The sequence below is a fragment of the Pholis gunnellus genome, assembly GCF_910591455.1.
Source record: "Pholis gunnellus genome assembly, chromosome: 6".
Lineage (NCBI taxonomy): Eukaryota > Metazoa > Chordata > Actinopteri > Perciformes > Pholidae > Pholis > Pholis gunnellus.
The window spans coordinates 28,772,123-28,787,122 of NC_136532.1; the positions used below are offsets into that span (position 1 = coordinate 28,772,123).

Here is a 15,000-nt window from a genome sequence, read left to right on the forward strand (position 1 = left end):
TCTGCTAACATGCTGCTCATGCTAACGTGCTGCTCTGCTAACGTGCTGCTTATGCTAACTTGCTGCTCTGCTAACATGCTGCTCATGCTAACTTGCTGCTCTGCTAACATGCTACTCATGCTAACTTGCTGCTCTGCTAACATGCTGCTCATGCTAACTTGCTGCTCTGCTAACATGCTACTCATGCTAACTTGCTGCTCTGCTAACATGCTACTCATGCTAACTTGCTGCTCTGCTAACATGCTGCTCATGCTAACTTGCTGCTCTTCTAACGTGCTGCTCATGCTATGCTATCACCCTCTCCATGTTGATTCTCCAAACCTCAGTATTTTAAATGTCTTATGAGTCCAAGAATCGGGACGTCAGCAACAGTAGAGACATCGGTTAAATACTATTAAAGTGAAGCAGCAAAGAAGAAGTTCGTCTGTTTCTCAAAGTCAAGGATGCTTCCTTCGGAGGATGCATCCTTAGGACAAGACTCCTAGACTCCAGTCTAGAGAGAGAGCCGGTATGCAGAAAAAATGAATGTGGTATTTATTTTAAAATTAGATTAATTTAGAATAATTCCACACATTACAATTTCTAATAAGAATATTGATTTTGCGTTCCTCAAAACCATAGATTCAAAATATGTAGACCAATTAAAAAAATCTTTAAAATTAACTAATTTAATAAACATACAATCAATATGCTCTTTTTAAAGCTACCAGACTCCTTTGAAAAACAAAATGAAACTCATCAAAATCATCTTGGTTCATCTTTCCACTGTGAATAAACCCTCAATTCACGAAGAGGTTTATGATTCTGTCTCTCTCTGACTTTGCCTCAGTGCTTTTAAAAGGTTGATGAACATGATGAAAACTAGAAAAATCTCTATAATTAGGCCTTATGAGTGAATATTCAGCAACTTGATTATAAATTTCCGGCCTCACATTTGTTCAGAAACAGCTGATGACGGACTGCTGAGGTGAAATGACTGAGAGTTCACGAGCATATTATCCTGTGTGCTGAGTAAACTCACAGGCATCCATGAAAATCTAAAGGAATGACTCAGTCCTCGTAGAATTTAAAGGGTCCTGAACATTTGAACATGAGCAGGATTCAATGACGTCCTGGATACCTTGAAGGATATTTCCGGGCGGATGTTTAAGCCTGTTTGCTGCTTCATCTTCTCAAAGATACGAAAAACTAAATTAGAAGAACACAAAAGTGGTCACACAATTTTAGAGTGTCGCACACATTAAATTGAGTCGTGGTGCACGGACCACCTTCAGTTGAATGTGGACTTCTTTAAATGTCTGGACGGTTATTGATCTCTGCTGTCTGTTTATCAGTCCATCAAAGCAAAGATGGAGGAGTTGCGTCCTCTGATCTTGGTCCTGGAGGCCTACAAGGAGGACGCTCTGCTGGTCCGACAGTTTAAGGAGGAGGTGGCCAATGTGACCGAGCTGCTGGGATCACTGCAGGAACAACTGGGAGGTCTGGACTACCAGGAGCTCCACAGTCGAGTGATGGACCTGGAGGACCGGCTTAGGGCCTGCATGCAGAGGCTGGGTGAGTAACCAACAGAGGATTAAACAGACGCTGGGAAAGTGAAGACGTTAAACACAGAATATTACAGAACACAGAAGCAAACAGATAACAGGGTCCCATTGAACATTCGACATGTTCTCACAATCATAGAATATATTTCTGAAGTAGATGGCAGTCTCTCAGAAAACTGTCAACAGTATTTCATTATTTTGTCCACCCTGTACCTTCTTGTTCCTGTTATTTTGTCCACCTTGTACCTTCTTGTTCCTGTTATTTTGTCCACGTTGTACCTTCTTGTCTCTGTTATTTTGTCCACCCTGTGCCTTCTTGTTCCTGTTATTTTGTCCTCCCTGTACCTTCTTGTCCCTGTTATTTTGTCCACCTTGTTCCTTCTTGTTCCTGTTATTTTGTCCACCTTGTACCTTCTTGTTCCTGTTATTTTGTCCTCCCTGTACCTTCTTGTCCCTGTTATTTTGTCCACCCTGTACCTTCTTGTTCCTGTTATTTTGTCCACCCTGTACCTTCTTGTCCCTGTTATTTTGTCCACCTTGTACCTTCTTGTTCCTGTTATTTTGTCCACCCTGTGCCTTCTTGTTCCTGTTATTTTGTCCACCCTGTACCTTCTTGTTCCTGTTATTTTGTCCACCTTGTACCTTCTTGTTCCTGTTATTTTGTCCACCTTGTACCTTCTTGTTCCTGTTTTGTCCATTATTGATGACATCATTATTTTCAGCCTGTGGGAAGCTGACAGGGATCTCTGAGCCAATCACCATCAAGACGTCTGGATCGAGGTTCGGCTCGTGGATGACCGACCCGCTCGCTCCTGCTGGAGACACGAGAGTAAGTCAACAAACACAATAATAGTTCATAATAATAATAATAATCTAAATCTCTGTAAACATCTGGATTCATACACAGAATAAACACTTGTGATCTTTTAGAGATACATTTCACTCCGTAGAGTTTTGACATATGTACTTTGTAATATGTACAGGACTTTGTAATGAAAGACTCTATCCAGGTGCATTATGGGAAAAGTAGGATCCAGTGGTTTTAGACTAAAACTTCTGTATGGAGGAGATAGATGCTGATTATACAATGTATATATGTATTATAATGCTCATTATTATTTCAGTAATTAATTCCTCTGGATTGTAAAAAGTCCTGGATCTCCCTCTGAAGAGTTTAACTTTAGCTGAGTCTACAGTGTTTATTATAATGAAATATATAAATATCTAAGTATATATAAGAATATGTATATAAATATCTCATTTGTATTGTTTATGGAACACAGTCTCGTGTCATCACATTGATACAAAACACAACTCTACACATTTTTTGAGTATTTGTGTTTCTTCCTCTCTAGGTGTGGTACATGGATGGTTACCATAATAACCGCTTTGTTAGGGAGTATCAGTCGATGAGCGACTTCATGACGGCAGATAACTTCACCTCTCATCGCCTGCCTCACCCCTGGTCTGGAACTGGTCAGGTGGTTTACAACGGATCCATTTACTTCAACAAGTTTCAGAGTCACACCATCATCAAGTTCGACTTCAGCACGTCGCTCATCAGCCGGTCCCGGCAGCTGGATTTCGCCGGCTACAACAATATGTACCATTACTCGTGGGGGGGGCACTCGGACATCGACCTCATGGTGGACGAGGGCGGGCTCTGGGCCGTCTACGCCACCAATCAGAATGCTGGAAACATTGTCCTCAGCCAGTTAAACCCAAACACTCTGCAGATCATCCGCAGCTGGATCACCAACCACCCGAAACGCAGCGCCGGCGAGGCATTCATGATCTGTGGAACCCTGTACGTTACTAACGGCTACTCGGGTGGAACAAAAGTGTACTACGCTTACTCCACCAACTCCTCCACCTACGAGTACATCGACATTCCTCTGACCAATAAATACAGCCACCTGTCCATGCTGGACTACAACCCCCGAGACAGAGCGCTGTACGCCTGGAACAACGGCCACCAAGTCCTTTACAATGTGACTCTGTACCACATTATACAGTAGCATGAACGTACCGGTGGAGGAGCATCACGGGATAAAGACACGCTTTAGAGAAACACTCAGAATCAGAGGATCAGATCGGTGTCCCCAGCTATATTAGCCTAGCTTAGCATAAACTGTTCCTTCAATGGAAATCAGGTGACTGTTGCATGTTTTTAGTGAACCAGTCCGTCCTGTAATCAACTGATTTATTTTACTGTTGAGTTCAAAGCAACACCTGCACTCAGAGCTCAGGACGTTTGGGATGGTTCACCAAGAAATAGTTTAACAGTTAATGTTGCTAAAACCAGTGTTTCCATTTGATATTTACATTTTACACCTGTAAAATGTAACAACATGGAACTCAGAAGGCCTCAGATTTGTGCGAGTAGTTTCCCTTTGCTTCCAGTCTTTGTGCTAAGCTAAGCTAAACTTGTCCTGTCTTTGTACTGGAGCATCTCCAAAGTGTTGGACTGTTAACTTTTATCTTAGGTCTTAGTTCTTTCATTAAATGAACACATTTTTTGGTCACCTGTTCTTTTGGTTAATGACCAAAGTATTTGACACAAACGTTTTTGAAAAGTAAACACTGATCACAAAGAAATGAGAAATTATCTTTCACAAAAACAGTGAAATGTTGAAATCATTTCATTGTGGATACTGAAGATGATGATACTTTATATTCAGACCTACTATTGTTACTCTGAAGTAATAATACTTGTAACGTCTTTTCTTACTATTGAGTATTATACAGCGATAAATGTCTTTTCCAATAATTCCCTGTTTTTAAATCGAGTAGGGCTACCCCGACATCTTTCTGTTCACCTTTTCATGTGAAATCACATCTCACTCAAAGCATTATGGGAGATGAAGTCCTGTGAGATCACTGAGCTGAAGCCAGAAGATCATTCTACACGCTGCTGTTGGTGTGTTTGGTGTCATGATATTTAATCAGCAACTACATTACATTACATTACAGTCATTTAGCAGACGCTTTTATCCAAAGCGACTTACAATTCAGATTATATCACAATTCTACACCGTAGGCACAGCTACAGGAGACATTTTGTGAGTCTTATTTAAAAACTGTGTGCAGGATCCACACATAAGAGTTCAGATTTGTAAAACCTTGTGGATTCCTGGCAATGCACAACTTTCTGTTCTCAATGGTCAACACAAAGGCCTGATGCTTCTTTATGTGGAATCAACTAGAGAGATGATTGTTTTCACAAAGAAGTTGCATGTAAAGGAAATGTAAATGGATTACTCTGTGTTGGTATCCACTAGCCTTAACATGTGAACTGTTTTGGATTTTATCACCCAACCACGATGTAATGCTTGTATTTGTTTTTAACAAAAATAAAATAAAGAGGCTCCACTTCACACACACCTTAAAGCCTGCTGGTTGTGTTTGAGAGAAGCAGAATGTTGGTGGGAAATATGGAGAGAATTAATACACAAAAAACATGTCATCACTCGTTAGGGTTAGGGGTTAGGGTTAGGAGTTAGGGTTAGGGGTTAGGGTTAGGGTTTAGGGTTAGGGTAAGGGTTAGGGTTAGGGTAAGGGTTAGGGTTAGGGTTGGGTTAGGGTTTTGGAGGACCGTGCTGTGAAAACAGCCCGGCCCCCCGGTGTACTGTCCATCGCTGAGCTCAGCTCCGAGGCCCTCAATGTTCATTCAGGCCCTGCGGTTCCTTGGTGCCAAGTTTGGCAATCCATCGTCTCTCGGCAGATCTTCTCTGGGCTGTGGTCCACATCTCATTGCACTCTAAAACTGTGGTGCTGAGTGCTGCCAGTCCATGTATGAGGAAGTGTTTGACCAAAGGTGTGGCCATATTCTTCCTCCTGGTGATATTATAGTTATGCTGGGCAAAGCGTGTGGAGAGCATATTCCCAGTTTCCCCAACATATTGTATGTTGCACTGTTTGCATGAAATATTATATACACAGTTTTTTGTATGAGGGTCTCCACGGGTTAAAGTTTTAAATATTGCTCCTGTATTGTTGTTTAGAAGCCACTCTCTGTGTTTGAAATATTCCTTTTGTATTTTGGGCCTTGGTTGTGAGAGTGGTTGTATTTTGGCTTTAACTAGAGAGTCTTGTATATTTTTGTTCCTTCTGAATGCTGGGATGATGCTGTGGTTTTGTAGAGTGAGAGACCCCTTAATCTGTGTATTGAAATGAATTCTAAGTTGATTTGACAGGTTCCTGGTGGACGGCGAGTAGGTGGTGATGAGCGGAAGATGAGGTAAGTATGGGTTAGGGTTAGGGTTAGGGTTAGGGTTAGAGGGTTAGGGTTAGGGTTAGGGGTTAGGGTTAGGGTTAGGGTTAGGGTTGGGGTTGGGGTTGGGGTTGGGGTTAGGGTTAGGGTTAGGTTTGGGGTTAGGGTTAGGGTTAGGGTTAGAGGGTTAGGGGTTAGGGTTAGGGTTAGGGTTTAGGGTTAGGGTTAGGGGTTAGGGTTAGGGTTAGAGGGTTAGGGTTAGGGTTAGAGGGTTAGGGTTAGGGTTAGAGGGTTAGGGTTAGGGTTAGGGTTGGGTTAGGGTTTTGGAGGACCGTGCTGTAAAAACAGCCCGGCCCCCCGGTGTACTGTCCATCACTGAGCTCAGCTCCGAGGCCCTCAACGTTCATTCAGGCCCTGCGGTTCCTTGGTGCCGAGTTTGGCAATCCATCGTCTCTCGGCAGATCTTCTCTGGGCTGTGGTCCACATCTCATTGCACTCTAAAACTGTGGTGCTGAGTGCTGCCAGTCCATGCATGAGAAAGTGTTTGACCAAAGGTGTGGCCATATTCTTCCTCCTGGTGATGTTATATTTATGCTGGGCAAAGCGTGTGGAGAGCATATTCCCAGTTTCGCCAACATATTGTATATTGCACTGTTTGCATGAAATATTGTATACACAGTTTTTTGTATGAGGGTCTCCACGGGTTAAGGTTTTAAATATTGCTCCTGTATTGTTGTTTATAAGCCACTCTCTGTGTTTAAAATATTCCTTTTGTATTTTGGGCCTTGGTTGTGAGAGTGGTTGTATTTTGGCTTTAACTAGAAAGTCTTGTATATTTTTGTTCCTTCTAAATGCTGGGATGATGCTGTGGTTTTGTAGAGTGAGAGACCCCTTAATATGTGTATTGAAATTAATTCTGAGTTGATTTGACAGGTTCCTGGTGGACGGCGAGTAGGTGGTGATGAGCGGAAGATGAGAGGTAAGTATGGTAGGTTTCACATGAAGGAAAGTCTTGAGACCTTTTCTACAGAAGGACCTAGAGTACCCCCTGGTGGACAATGCTCGGAATAGGATGTGGACTGCTTCATGGAAATCACTCTGTTCAGTGCAAATTCTGTGGAATCTAAGAAGTTGGGATTTGATTAGGCCAGCGTAAGTGTGCTTTGGATGAAAGCTGGTTTTATACAGGAGAGCATGGGTGTCAGTTTCCTTAAAGAACACTTTAATATCTAAGCAGTGGGTGTTATGGAATTTGTTTCCTTTAAAGGTGGTCGTATCCAGAAAATCCACCGAGCTCAGGCTGCTGGTGGATTTAATCTTGATAGAGTCCCTGTGTGTGTTGAGTGTGTTTAAAAATACCTCAAATTGCTGTTTGCCATGGGTCCATACTCCCCAGATATCGTCCAAATATCTATAATAATAGAGCGGCTTTTTCTCACAGGCCTGCAGTGCTGAAGCCTCCCATTCAGCCATGAATATATTTGCATACGCTGGTGCGAATTTTTTGCCCATGGCTGTGCCTTTAATTTGTAGAAACCACTCCTGGTTGAACTGGAAATCATTTCTGGTCAGGTTAACTTCCAATAATTGCAGTAATTCTTTGTCTGGTCTTTTGATGTCCCGCTGTTGTAGAAAGGCGTTTTTGATGGCCTGTAAACCCTCCTTAATGTCTATATTAGTGTACAAACTGTCAATATCCAAAGTGAAGAGGATGGCTCCTTCTGGAATATGAAGTGTCTTGACTATGTTTACAAAATGATAAGTGTCTTTAATATAACTGGGATGTGTGGTAGAGAGAGGGTTTAAAAAGTGGTCCAAGTACGCCGCCGTGTGGTAGGTCTCGCTGCTGCAGTCTGAGACAATGGGTCGACCAGGTGGAATTCTGTTTGGTAAGCTCCATTTCTCGGGATCTTTGTGGATCTTTGGGAGCATATAAAAGATTCTGGCTCTGGGTGTGGAGTCCCCCATCAGATAATGTTTTTGTTTTGAATTGATGAATTTTTTCTCATGCAGAGATTTGATGATTTTATTTACTACAGGAATGGTGTCCAGGTATATAGGTTTATCCAGTTTTACATAGTATTGAGTGTCCTCTAATTGTCTGTAGCCTTCCCACAAATATTGCTCCCTATCCATAATAACTATGGCACTTCCTTTATCTGCCGGTTTAATAACAATATGTTTATTGTTTTGCAACTGTGTGAGGGCTTTAATTTCTAATTGGCTCAGATTGGGAGGAACTCGGTGGACTTTAAATGTCCTGTCAAAGTGTCTCACGTCAGCTTTAATGATGTTATTAACTTCTATTGGTATAGCCGTTATAGGAGGAGTCCAAGTGGATTTACAAATAAATGGCAGTCGTTCTTTAGGAGGCATGTGCTCATAGTAGGCCGCTAATTTGAGTGTTCTGTGGTATTGTTGTATATCAAATTTGGTTTGTGGAATGATGTCCTTATTTGTGCCCTTAGTGGGAATAAAATTGAGTCCCCGGGAGAGCAGGGATGATTGTTCAGTCGTTAATTTGAAGTTTTTTGTTAAATTAATAACCGATTTGTTCCCCTCCACTAATGGTAGGCTTGTGGGGATATTTAATTTAAATATGGGCACCAGTGGTCAAATATGGCTTGTGCCGTCTCCTTTGTCCAGTGGACATTGTCTGGATCAGTTTTAAATAGAGCGCTGGGTAGCATGGGAATATACTCACCAAGCAACGCAATATATGAGTTCAGGTGCGTCAGGCTGTTCTTCTCCTTGGCCGGCAGGCTGTTGGAGAAGTTGATCTCTGGGATGAGGATCTTGGCTTGAGGAAAGTACAGCTTCGCCACTCTCAGCATACTCTGTAGTTGCTTGATGGATGTCTCTTTGACCTTCTGCTCCCGATTGCAGATGCCGAAGGACATGATGATCACCTCCACTGGGATGGATTCTGTGGTGTTTTCCAGGATCCCCTCCGCATTCCTGAAGTTGGCACCTGGGAAAGAGTCAATCTGCAGATCAGCTATGGTGTGTGGTGGCAGTCTGTGCACATTGGAGTCTCCCATAATGACCCATTTCCTGTACATGTTAAGGTGCCAGTCTTTAATTTTCTTGGCCGACGTCATGTGCCGTGAAGGCCGGAACAGGCCTGCTGGTAGGGGTGTGAAAAGTGGGGCCGTTGCTATTGCAGGGGTGAGAGTGGACTGCACTGCTGTCTGCAGCGTGTCAGTTACACTGGGTGTCGGGATGGTGGGACCCCTGCTGAGAGGACGAGGCTCAATGACCCTGGTTTCCTCTTCTGGTTGGGTGGTGTGGTGAGTGGGCGACAGTCCCTGAATGGAGTCTGCGTCGTGTGCGACGCAACCGTTCCCCAGTGTGAGGGTGCGGCGGCTGGACGGGGGAGGCAGGGCGGGCCGCTTTGCGTTACCCGGGCCTGTGGGAACCCTTCTAAGGATTCTCTGGGGTAGTGGCAGATCCCGATGAGGAGTCGTCGTGGGGAGATTCTCCTCTGGTGTGTCCTCAATCACCGACAGCGATGGCTCCGACCTTGCTGCGGAGAGAGGCCGAGTGCGAGCAGTACGCTCCTCCTCTCGTGTTGAGGGGACGGGGGTGTGTGCTGGTGTGTGGAGCGAGAGAGGGGACCCGTCAGTGGTTGGCGCGTGCATCAGCGCTGTAGTGAGGGTCGGAGCTGCAGCTGTGCTAAGGCCCAGGTCCTGTCGTGGGGGGTCCGTCGTCGTGTTGTCTCGGGGGGCTGAGTCCACCGGTGTAGGTGGTGTACTCTGCACCCGGAGCCGTATCAGCTGCTCCGTGATGATTTCCTCCGTCTCGGTGAGTGTCTCTGGCAGCAATCTTCGCCCGAAGTGCCTCTTGGCCCAGGTGGACGCTATTTGGAATGGGGCCTGCCACTCGGGTGTCCCAAAGTTATACAGTTCATAGATTTCTTTTTCTATGATCTGTTCATAGTGGTCACAGAGAATCACCAGTGTTGTATGTGCCCAGTTCTTGGCATTACCTAAAATCAGATCTAGTGTCTGTGGGGTCGGTATTGCCGGTTTAATCAATGTTGTTAATTGGTTGATCATCCTGTTGATGGACACTGGGGTATTATCTGTACTCACATTTGAGAAGTGATGAAATGCCTTGATTATCCGATGTAACACGTGGCATTTGCGGGCAAAGTCTGGATCATCAGACATCGGTCTTTCATCCTGTCTCTGTACCGGTCGACCCCCTGTGGTCCGCTGATGGTCGTTCCATGTCCCCCTCTGCGTAAAGTTCCGTCTCTGTGCGTCTCTGCGCTGGGGCTCCCGCAGCTGCCGCGTAGGTGCTGCGCGCTTCCAGCCGTCCTCCCTGACGTCAAAGCGGCGCGGCGAGATCCGTCTGCCGTAGTCATGATGAACACGGCTCGGAGAATCCCCTCTGTAGATCACGTCCACTCTGCGTGGGGGTTCCGGCCTGTAGTCCGAGTAGTGGCCATGTGTGCGGTCTTGGGATGCGCTGTAAGCGTCCGGGCGGCGTCTGCTCTCCGCGTCGGGCGCGCGCCTTACGCGCCGGTGGAGAGATGGGTCTCGTTGATCCTGGCGAGACTCGTTGCGTCGGGGAGAAACCCGGTCGTGGATGGGCAGGCCGGTCCTGGTCACCGAAGCGTAGGTTCTCCGTCGGTGGCGAGAGGGAGTTCGACGACGGTCGGGAGAGCGAGGCGCGTCGCGGCGCAGTTCAGGTGCGCGCGCCCTCCGTGCGCTATGCTCCCCTCTCGTACCTCTCTCACCGGCAAAATCTCCGCGGTAGTTATGGGATGCATCCCTACCTCTGTGTGTGGAAGTGGGTCTGGTGTACCGCTCCACGCTGCGGTCCCGTCCCTGGCGGCTCCTTCTGCTGGTCACCGTGGTCCACTCACTCCTATGTTGGCGTCCGTGGTAGCTCATGCTGAGATGCTAATGGCCTCGTGCGTTTTAGCGATCAAAAAAAGTTTCAGAAGCACTTTTGACTTTTTTATTTTGTCAAGCAGTGAAAATGAACAAATAGAATAAAAGAAAAATACAGCAACGTTTCGATTATAATAAATCTTCTTCAGGCTGATAAAACATGAAAAATAACAAATAACTAAGAGCGCGATGTCTCGAGTCCGTTCTTCGTTAGACACGCTGGAAAAAGAAGGAAATGAATCCAGTGTCGGATTTACATAGGGTCACAGGCCACGTGCTCCCTGGCGCGAAAAGGTCAGGTTCACATTGCTTTACGGTAACCAGCTTTACATCCTATGTCCAAATATGGATGACATAGTAGTAGTGAGGTAAAAGAAATGGAACTAACAAATGTATAAATATTGAACATGTTTTGCCATTTTGTTGTGCAACAGGCAACAACTTATGTACATCAATACAATCAATAAAGTCAATAAAAGGAGGCATACATTTTGTGAACAACATTGTTATTTACAGGAACGAATGTCTCATCCATAAAAGTGATGGAGAGCATTTAAACATATTGAGAGGTAAGTATAGTACATTTGTTGAATATATGAAGAGTCCTTGGGTGGGGCTTCAGGTAAGTATAATGGTTAGGGTTAGAGGTCAACCTCAGGGTTAGGTCAGGGTTAGGGTCAGGTTATGGTAAAGGCCAGGGTTGGGCTTAGGTTGGGTTTAGGGCCAGGGTTAGAGTCTGGTTGAGGTTAGAATAAGGGTCCGGGTTAGGTTAAGTTTAGGGCAGGTCCAGGGTTAGGTTGAGTTTAGGGCAGGTCCAGGGTTAGGTTGAGTTTAGGGCAGGTCCAGGGTTAGGTTGAGTTTAGGGCAGGTCCAGGGTTAGGTTGAGTTTAGGGCAGGTCCAGGGTTGGGTTGAGTTTAGGGCAGGTCCAGGGTTAGGTTGAGTTTAGGGCAGGTCCAGGGTTAGGTTGAGTTTAGGGCAGGTCCAGGGTTAGGTTGAGTTTAGGGCAGGTCCAGGGTTGGGTTGAGTTTAGGGCAGGTCCAGGGTTAGGTTGAGTTTAGGGCAGGTCCAGGGTTAGGTTGGGTTTAGGTTTAGAGTCAGGTTATGGTAAGGGTTAGAGTTAGGTTGAGGTCAGGTCCGGTTGAGAGTCATGGTTGAGATCAGGACCGGGTTGAGATTAGAGTCAGGGTTAGGGATGCAGGAAATAGAACAAACATCAAAGGAAACTCAAAGCCAAGCACAGGAGGCACGGACTGGTCAGGGTTGGGTTAGGGTTTTGGAGGACCGTGCTGTAAAAACAGCCCGGCCCCCCGGTGTACTGTCCATCACTGAGCTCAGCTCCGAGGCCCTCAATGTTCATTCAGGCCCTGCGGTTCCTTGGTGCCGAGTTTGGCAATCCATCGTCTCTCGGCAGATCTTCTCTGGGCTGTGGTCCACATCTCATTGCACTCTAAAACTGTGGTGCTGAGTGCTGCCAGTCCATGCATGAGAAAGTGTTTGACCAAAGGTGTGGCCATATTCTTCCTCCTGGTGATGTTATATTTATGCTGGGCAAAGCGTGTGGAGAGCATATTCCCAGTTTCGCCAACATATTGTATATTGCACTGTTTGCATGAAATATTGTATACACAGTTTTTTGTATGAGGGTCTCCACGGGTTAAGGTTTTAAATATTGCTCCTGTATTGTTGTTTATAAGCCACTCTCTGTGTTTAAAATATTCCTTTTGTATTTTGGGCCTTGGTTGTGAGAGTGGTTGTATTTTGGCTTTAACTAGAAAGTCTTGTATATTTTTGTTCCTTCTAAATGCTGGGATGATGCTGTGGTTTTGTAGAGTGAGAGACCCCTTAATATGTGTATTGAAATTAATTCTGAGTTGATTTGACAGGTTCCTGGTGGACGGCGAGTAGGTGGTGATGAGCGGAAGATGAGAGGTAAGTATGGTAGGTTTCACATGAAGGAAAGTCTTGAGACCTTTTCTACAGAAGGACCTAGAGTACCCCCTGGTGGACAATGCTCGGAATAGGATGTGGACTGCTTCATGGAAATCACTCTGTTCAGTGCAAATTCTGTGGAATCTAAGAAGTTGGGATTTGATTAGGCCAGCGTAAGTGTGCTTTGGATGAAAGCTGGTTTTATACAGGAGAGCATGGGTGTCAGTTTCCTTAAAGAACACTTTAATATCTAGGCAGTGGGTGTTATGGAATTTGTTTCCTTTAAAGGTGGTCGTATCCAGAAAATCCACCGAGCTCAGGCTGCTGGTGGATTTAATCTTGATAGAGTCCCTGTGTGTGTTGAGTGTGTTTAAAAATACCTCAAATTGCTGTTTGCCATGGGTCCATACTCCCCAGATATCGTCCAAATATCTATAATAATAGAGCGGCTTTTTCTCACAGGCCTGCAGTGCTGAAGCCTCCCATTCAGCCATGAATATATTTGCATACGCTGGTGCGAATTTTTTGCCCATGGCTGTGCCTTTAATTTGTAAAAACCACTCCTGGTTGAACTGGAAATCATTTCTGGTCAGGTTAACTTCCAATAATTGCAGTAATTCTTTGTCTGGTCTTTTGATGTCCCGCTGTTGTAGAAAGGTGTTTTTGATGGCCTGTAAACCCTCCTTAATGTCTATATTAGTGTACAAACTGTCAATATCCAAAGTGAAGAGGATGGCTCCTTCTGGAATATGAAGTGTCTTGACTATGTTTACAAAATGATAAGTGTCTTTAATATAACTGGGATGTGTGGTAGAGAGAGGGTTTAAAAAGTGGTCCAAGTACGCCGCCGTGTGGTAGGTCTCGCTGCTGCAGTCTGAGACAATGGGTCGACCAGGTGGAATTCTGTTTGGTAAGCTCCATTTCTCGGGATCTTTGTGGATCTTTGGGAGCATATAAAAGATTCTGGCTCTGGGTGTGGAGTCCCCCATCAGATAATGTTTTTGTTTTGAATTGATGAATTTTTTCTCATGCAGAGATTTGATGATTTTATTTACTACAGGAATGGTGTCCAGGTATATAGGTTTATCCAGTTTTACATAGTATTGAGTGTCCTCTAATTGTCTGTAGCCTTCCCACAAATATTGCTCCCTATCCATAATAACTATGGCACTTCCTTTATCTGCCGGTTTAATAACAATATGTTTATTGTTTTGCAACTGTGTGAGGGCTTTAATTTCTAATTGGCTCAGATTGGGAGGAACTCGGTGGACTTTAAATGTCCTGTCAAAGTGTCTCACGTCAGCTTTAATGATGTTATTAACTTCTATTGGTATAGCCGTTATAGGAGGAGTCCAAGTGGATTTACAAATAAATGGCAGTCGTTCTTTAGGAGGCATGTGCTCATAGTAGGCCGCTAATTTGAGTGTTCTGTGGTATTGTTGTATATCAAATTTGGTTTGTGGAATGATGTCCTTATTTGTGCCCTTAGTGGGAATAAAATTGAGTCCCCGGGAGAGCAGGGATGATTGTTCAGTCGTTAATTTGAAGTTTTTTGTTAAATTAATAACCGATTTGTTCCCCTCCACTAATGGTAGGCTTGTGGGGATATTTAATTTAAATATGGGCACCAGTGGTCAAATATGGCTTGTGCCGTCTCCTTTGTCCAGTGGACATTGTCTGGATCAGTTTTAAATAGAGAGCTGGGTAGCATGGGAATATACTCACCAAGCAACGCAATATATGAGTTCAGGTGCGTCAGGCTGTTCTTCTCCTTGGCCGGCAGGCTGTTGGAGAAGTTGATCTCTGGGATGAGGATCTTGGCTTGAGGAAAGTACAGCTTCGCCACTCTCAGCATACTCTGTAGTTGCTTGATGGATGTCTCTTTGACCTTCTGCTCCCGATTGCAGATGCCGAAGGACATGATGATCACCTCCACTGGGATGGATTCTGTGGTGTTTTCCAGGATCCCCTCCGCATTCCTGAAGTTGGCACCTGGGAAAGAGTCAATCTGCAGATCAGCTATGGTGTGTGGTGGCAGTCTGTGCACATTGGAGTCTCCCATAATGACCCATTTCCTGTACATGTTAAGGTGCCAGTCTTTAATTTTCTTGGCCGACGTCATGTGCCGTGAAGGCCGGAACAGGCCTGCTGGTAGGGGTGTGAAAAGTGGGGCCGTTGCTATTGCAGGGGTGAGAGTGGACTGCACTGCTGTCTGCAGCGTGTCAGTTACACTGGGTGTCGGGATGGTGGGACCCCTGCTGAGAGGACGAGGCTCAATGACCCTGGTTTCCTCTTCTGGTTGGGTGGTGTGGTGAGTGGGCGACAGTCCCTGAATGGAGTCTGCGTCGTGTGCGACGCAACCGTTCCCCAGTGTGAGGGTGCGGCGGCTGGACGGGGGAGGCAGGGCGGGCC

At 45.2% G+C, this 15,000-nt stretch overlaps 1 protein-coding gene across 1 annotated transcript in view; it reads left to right on the plus strand.

Moving 5' to 3' along the window:
- Window positions 1-3,562, plus strand: part of LOC306696820 (noelin-like) — a gene marked incomplete at both ends in the record, with an annotated part of 9,952 nt that extends 6,390 nt beyond the window's left edge. Inside the window, 3 exons of the mRNA XM_079160527.1 lie at window positions 1,335-1,554; window positions 2,267-2,373; window positions 2,900-3,562. Coding sequence (XP_079016653.1) covers window positions 1,335-1,554; window positions 2,267-2,373; window positions 2,900-3,562 — 990 coding nt within the window. The remainder of the gene's footprint in view (window positions 1-1,334; window positions 1,555-2,266; window positions 2,374-2,899) is intronic.
- Between the last annotated feature and the right edge of the window lie 11,438 nt (window positions 3,563-15,000).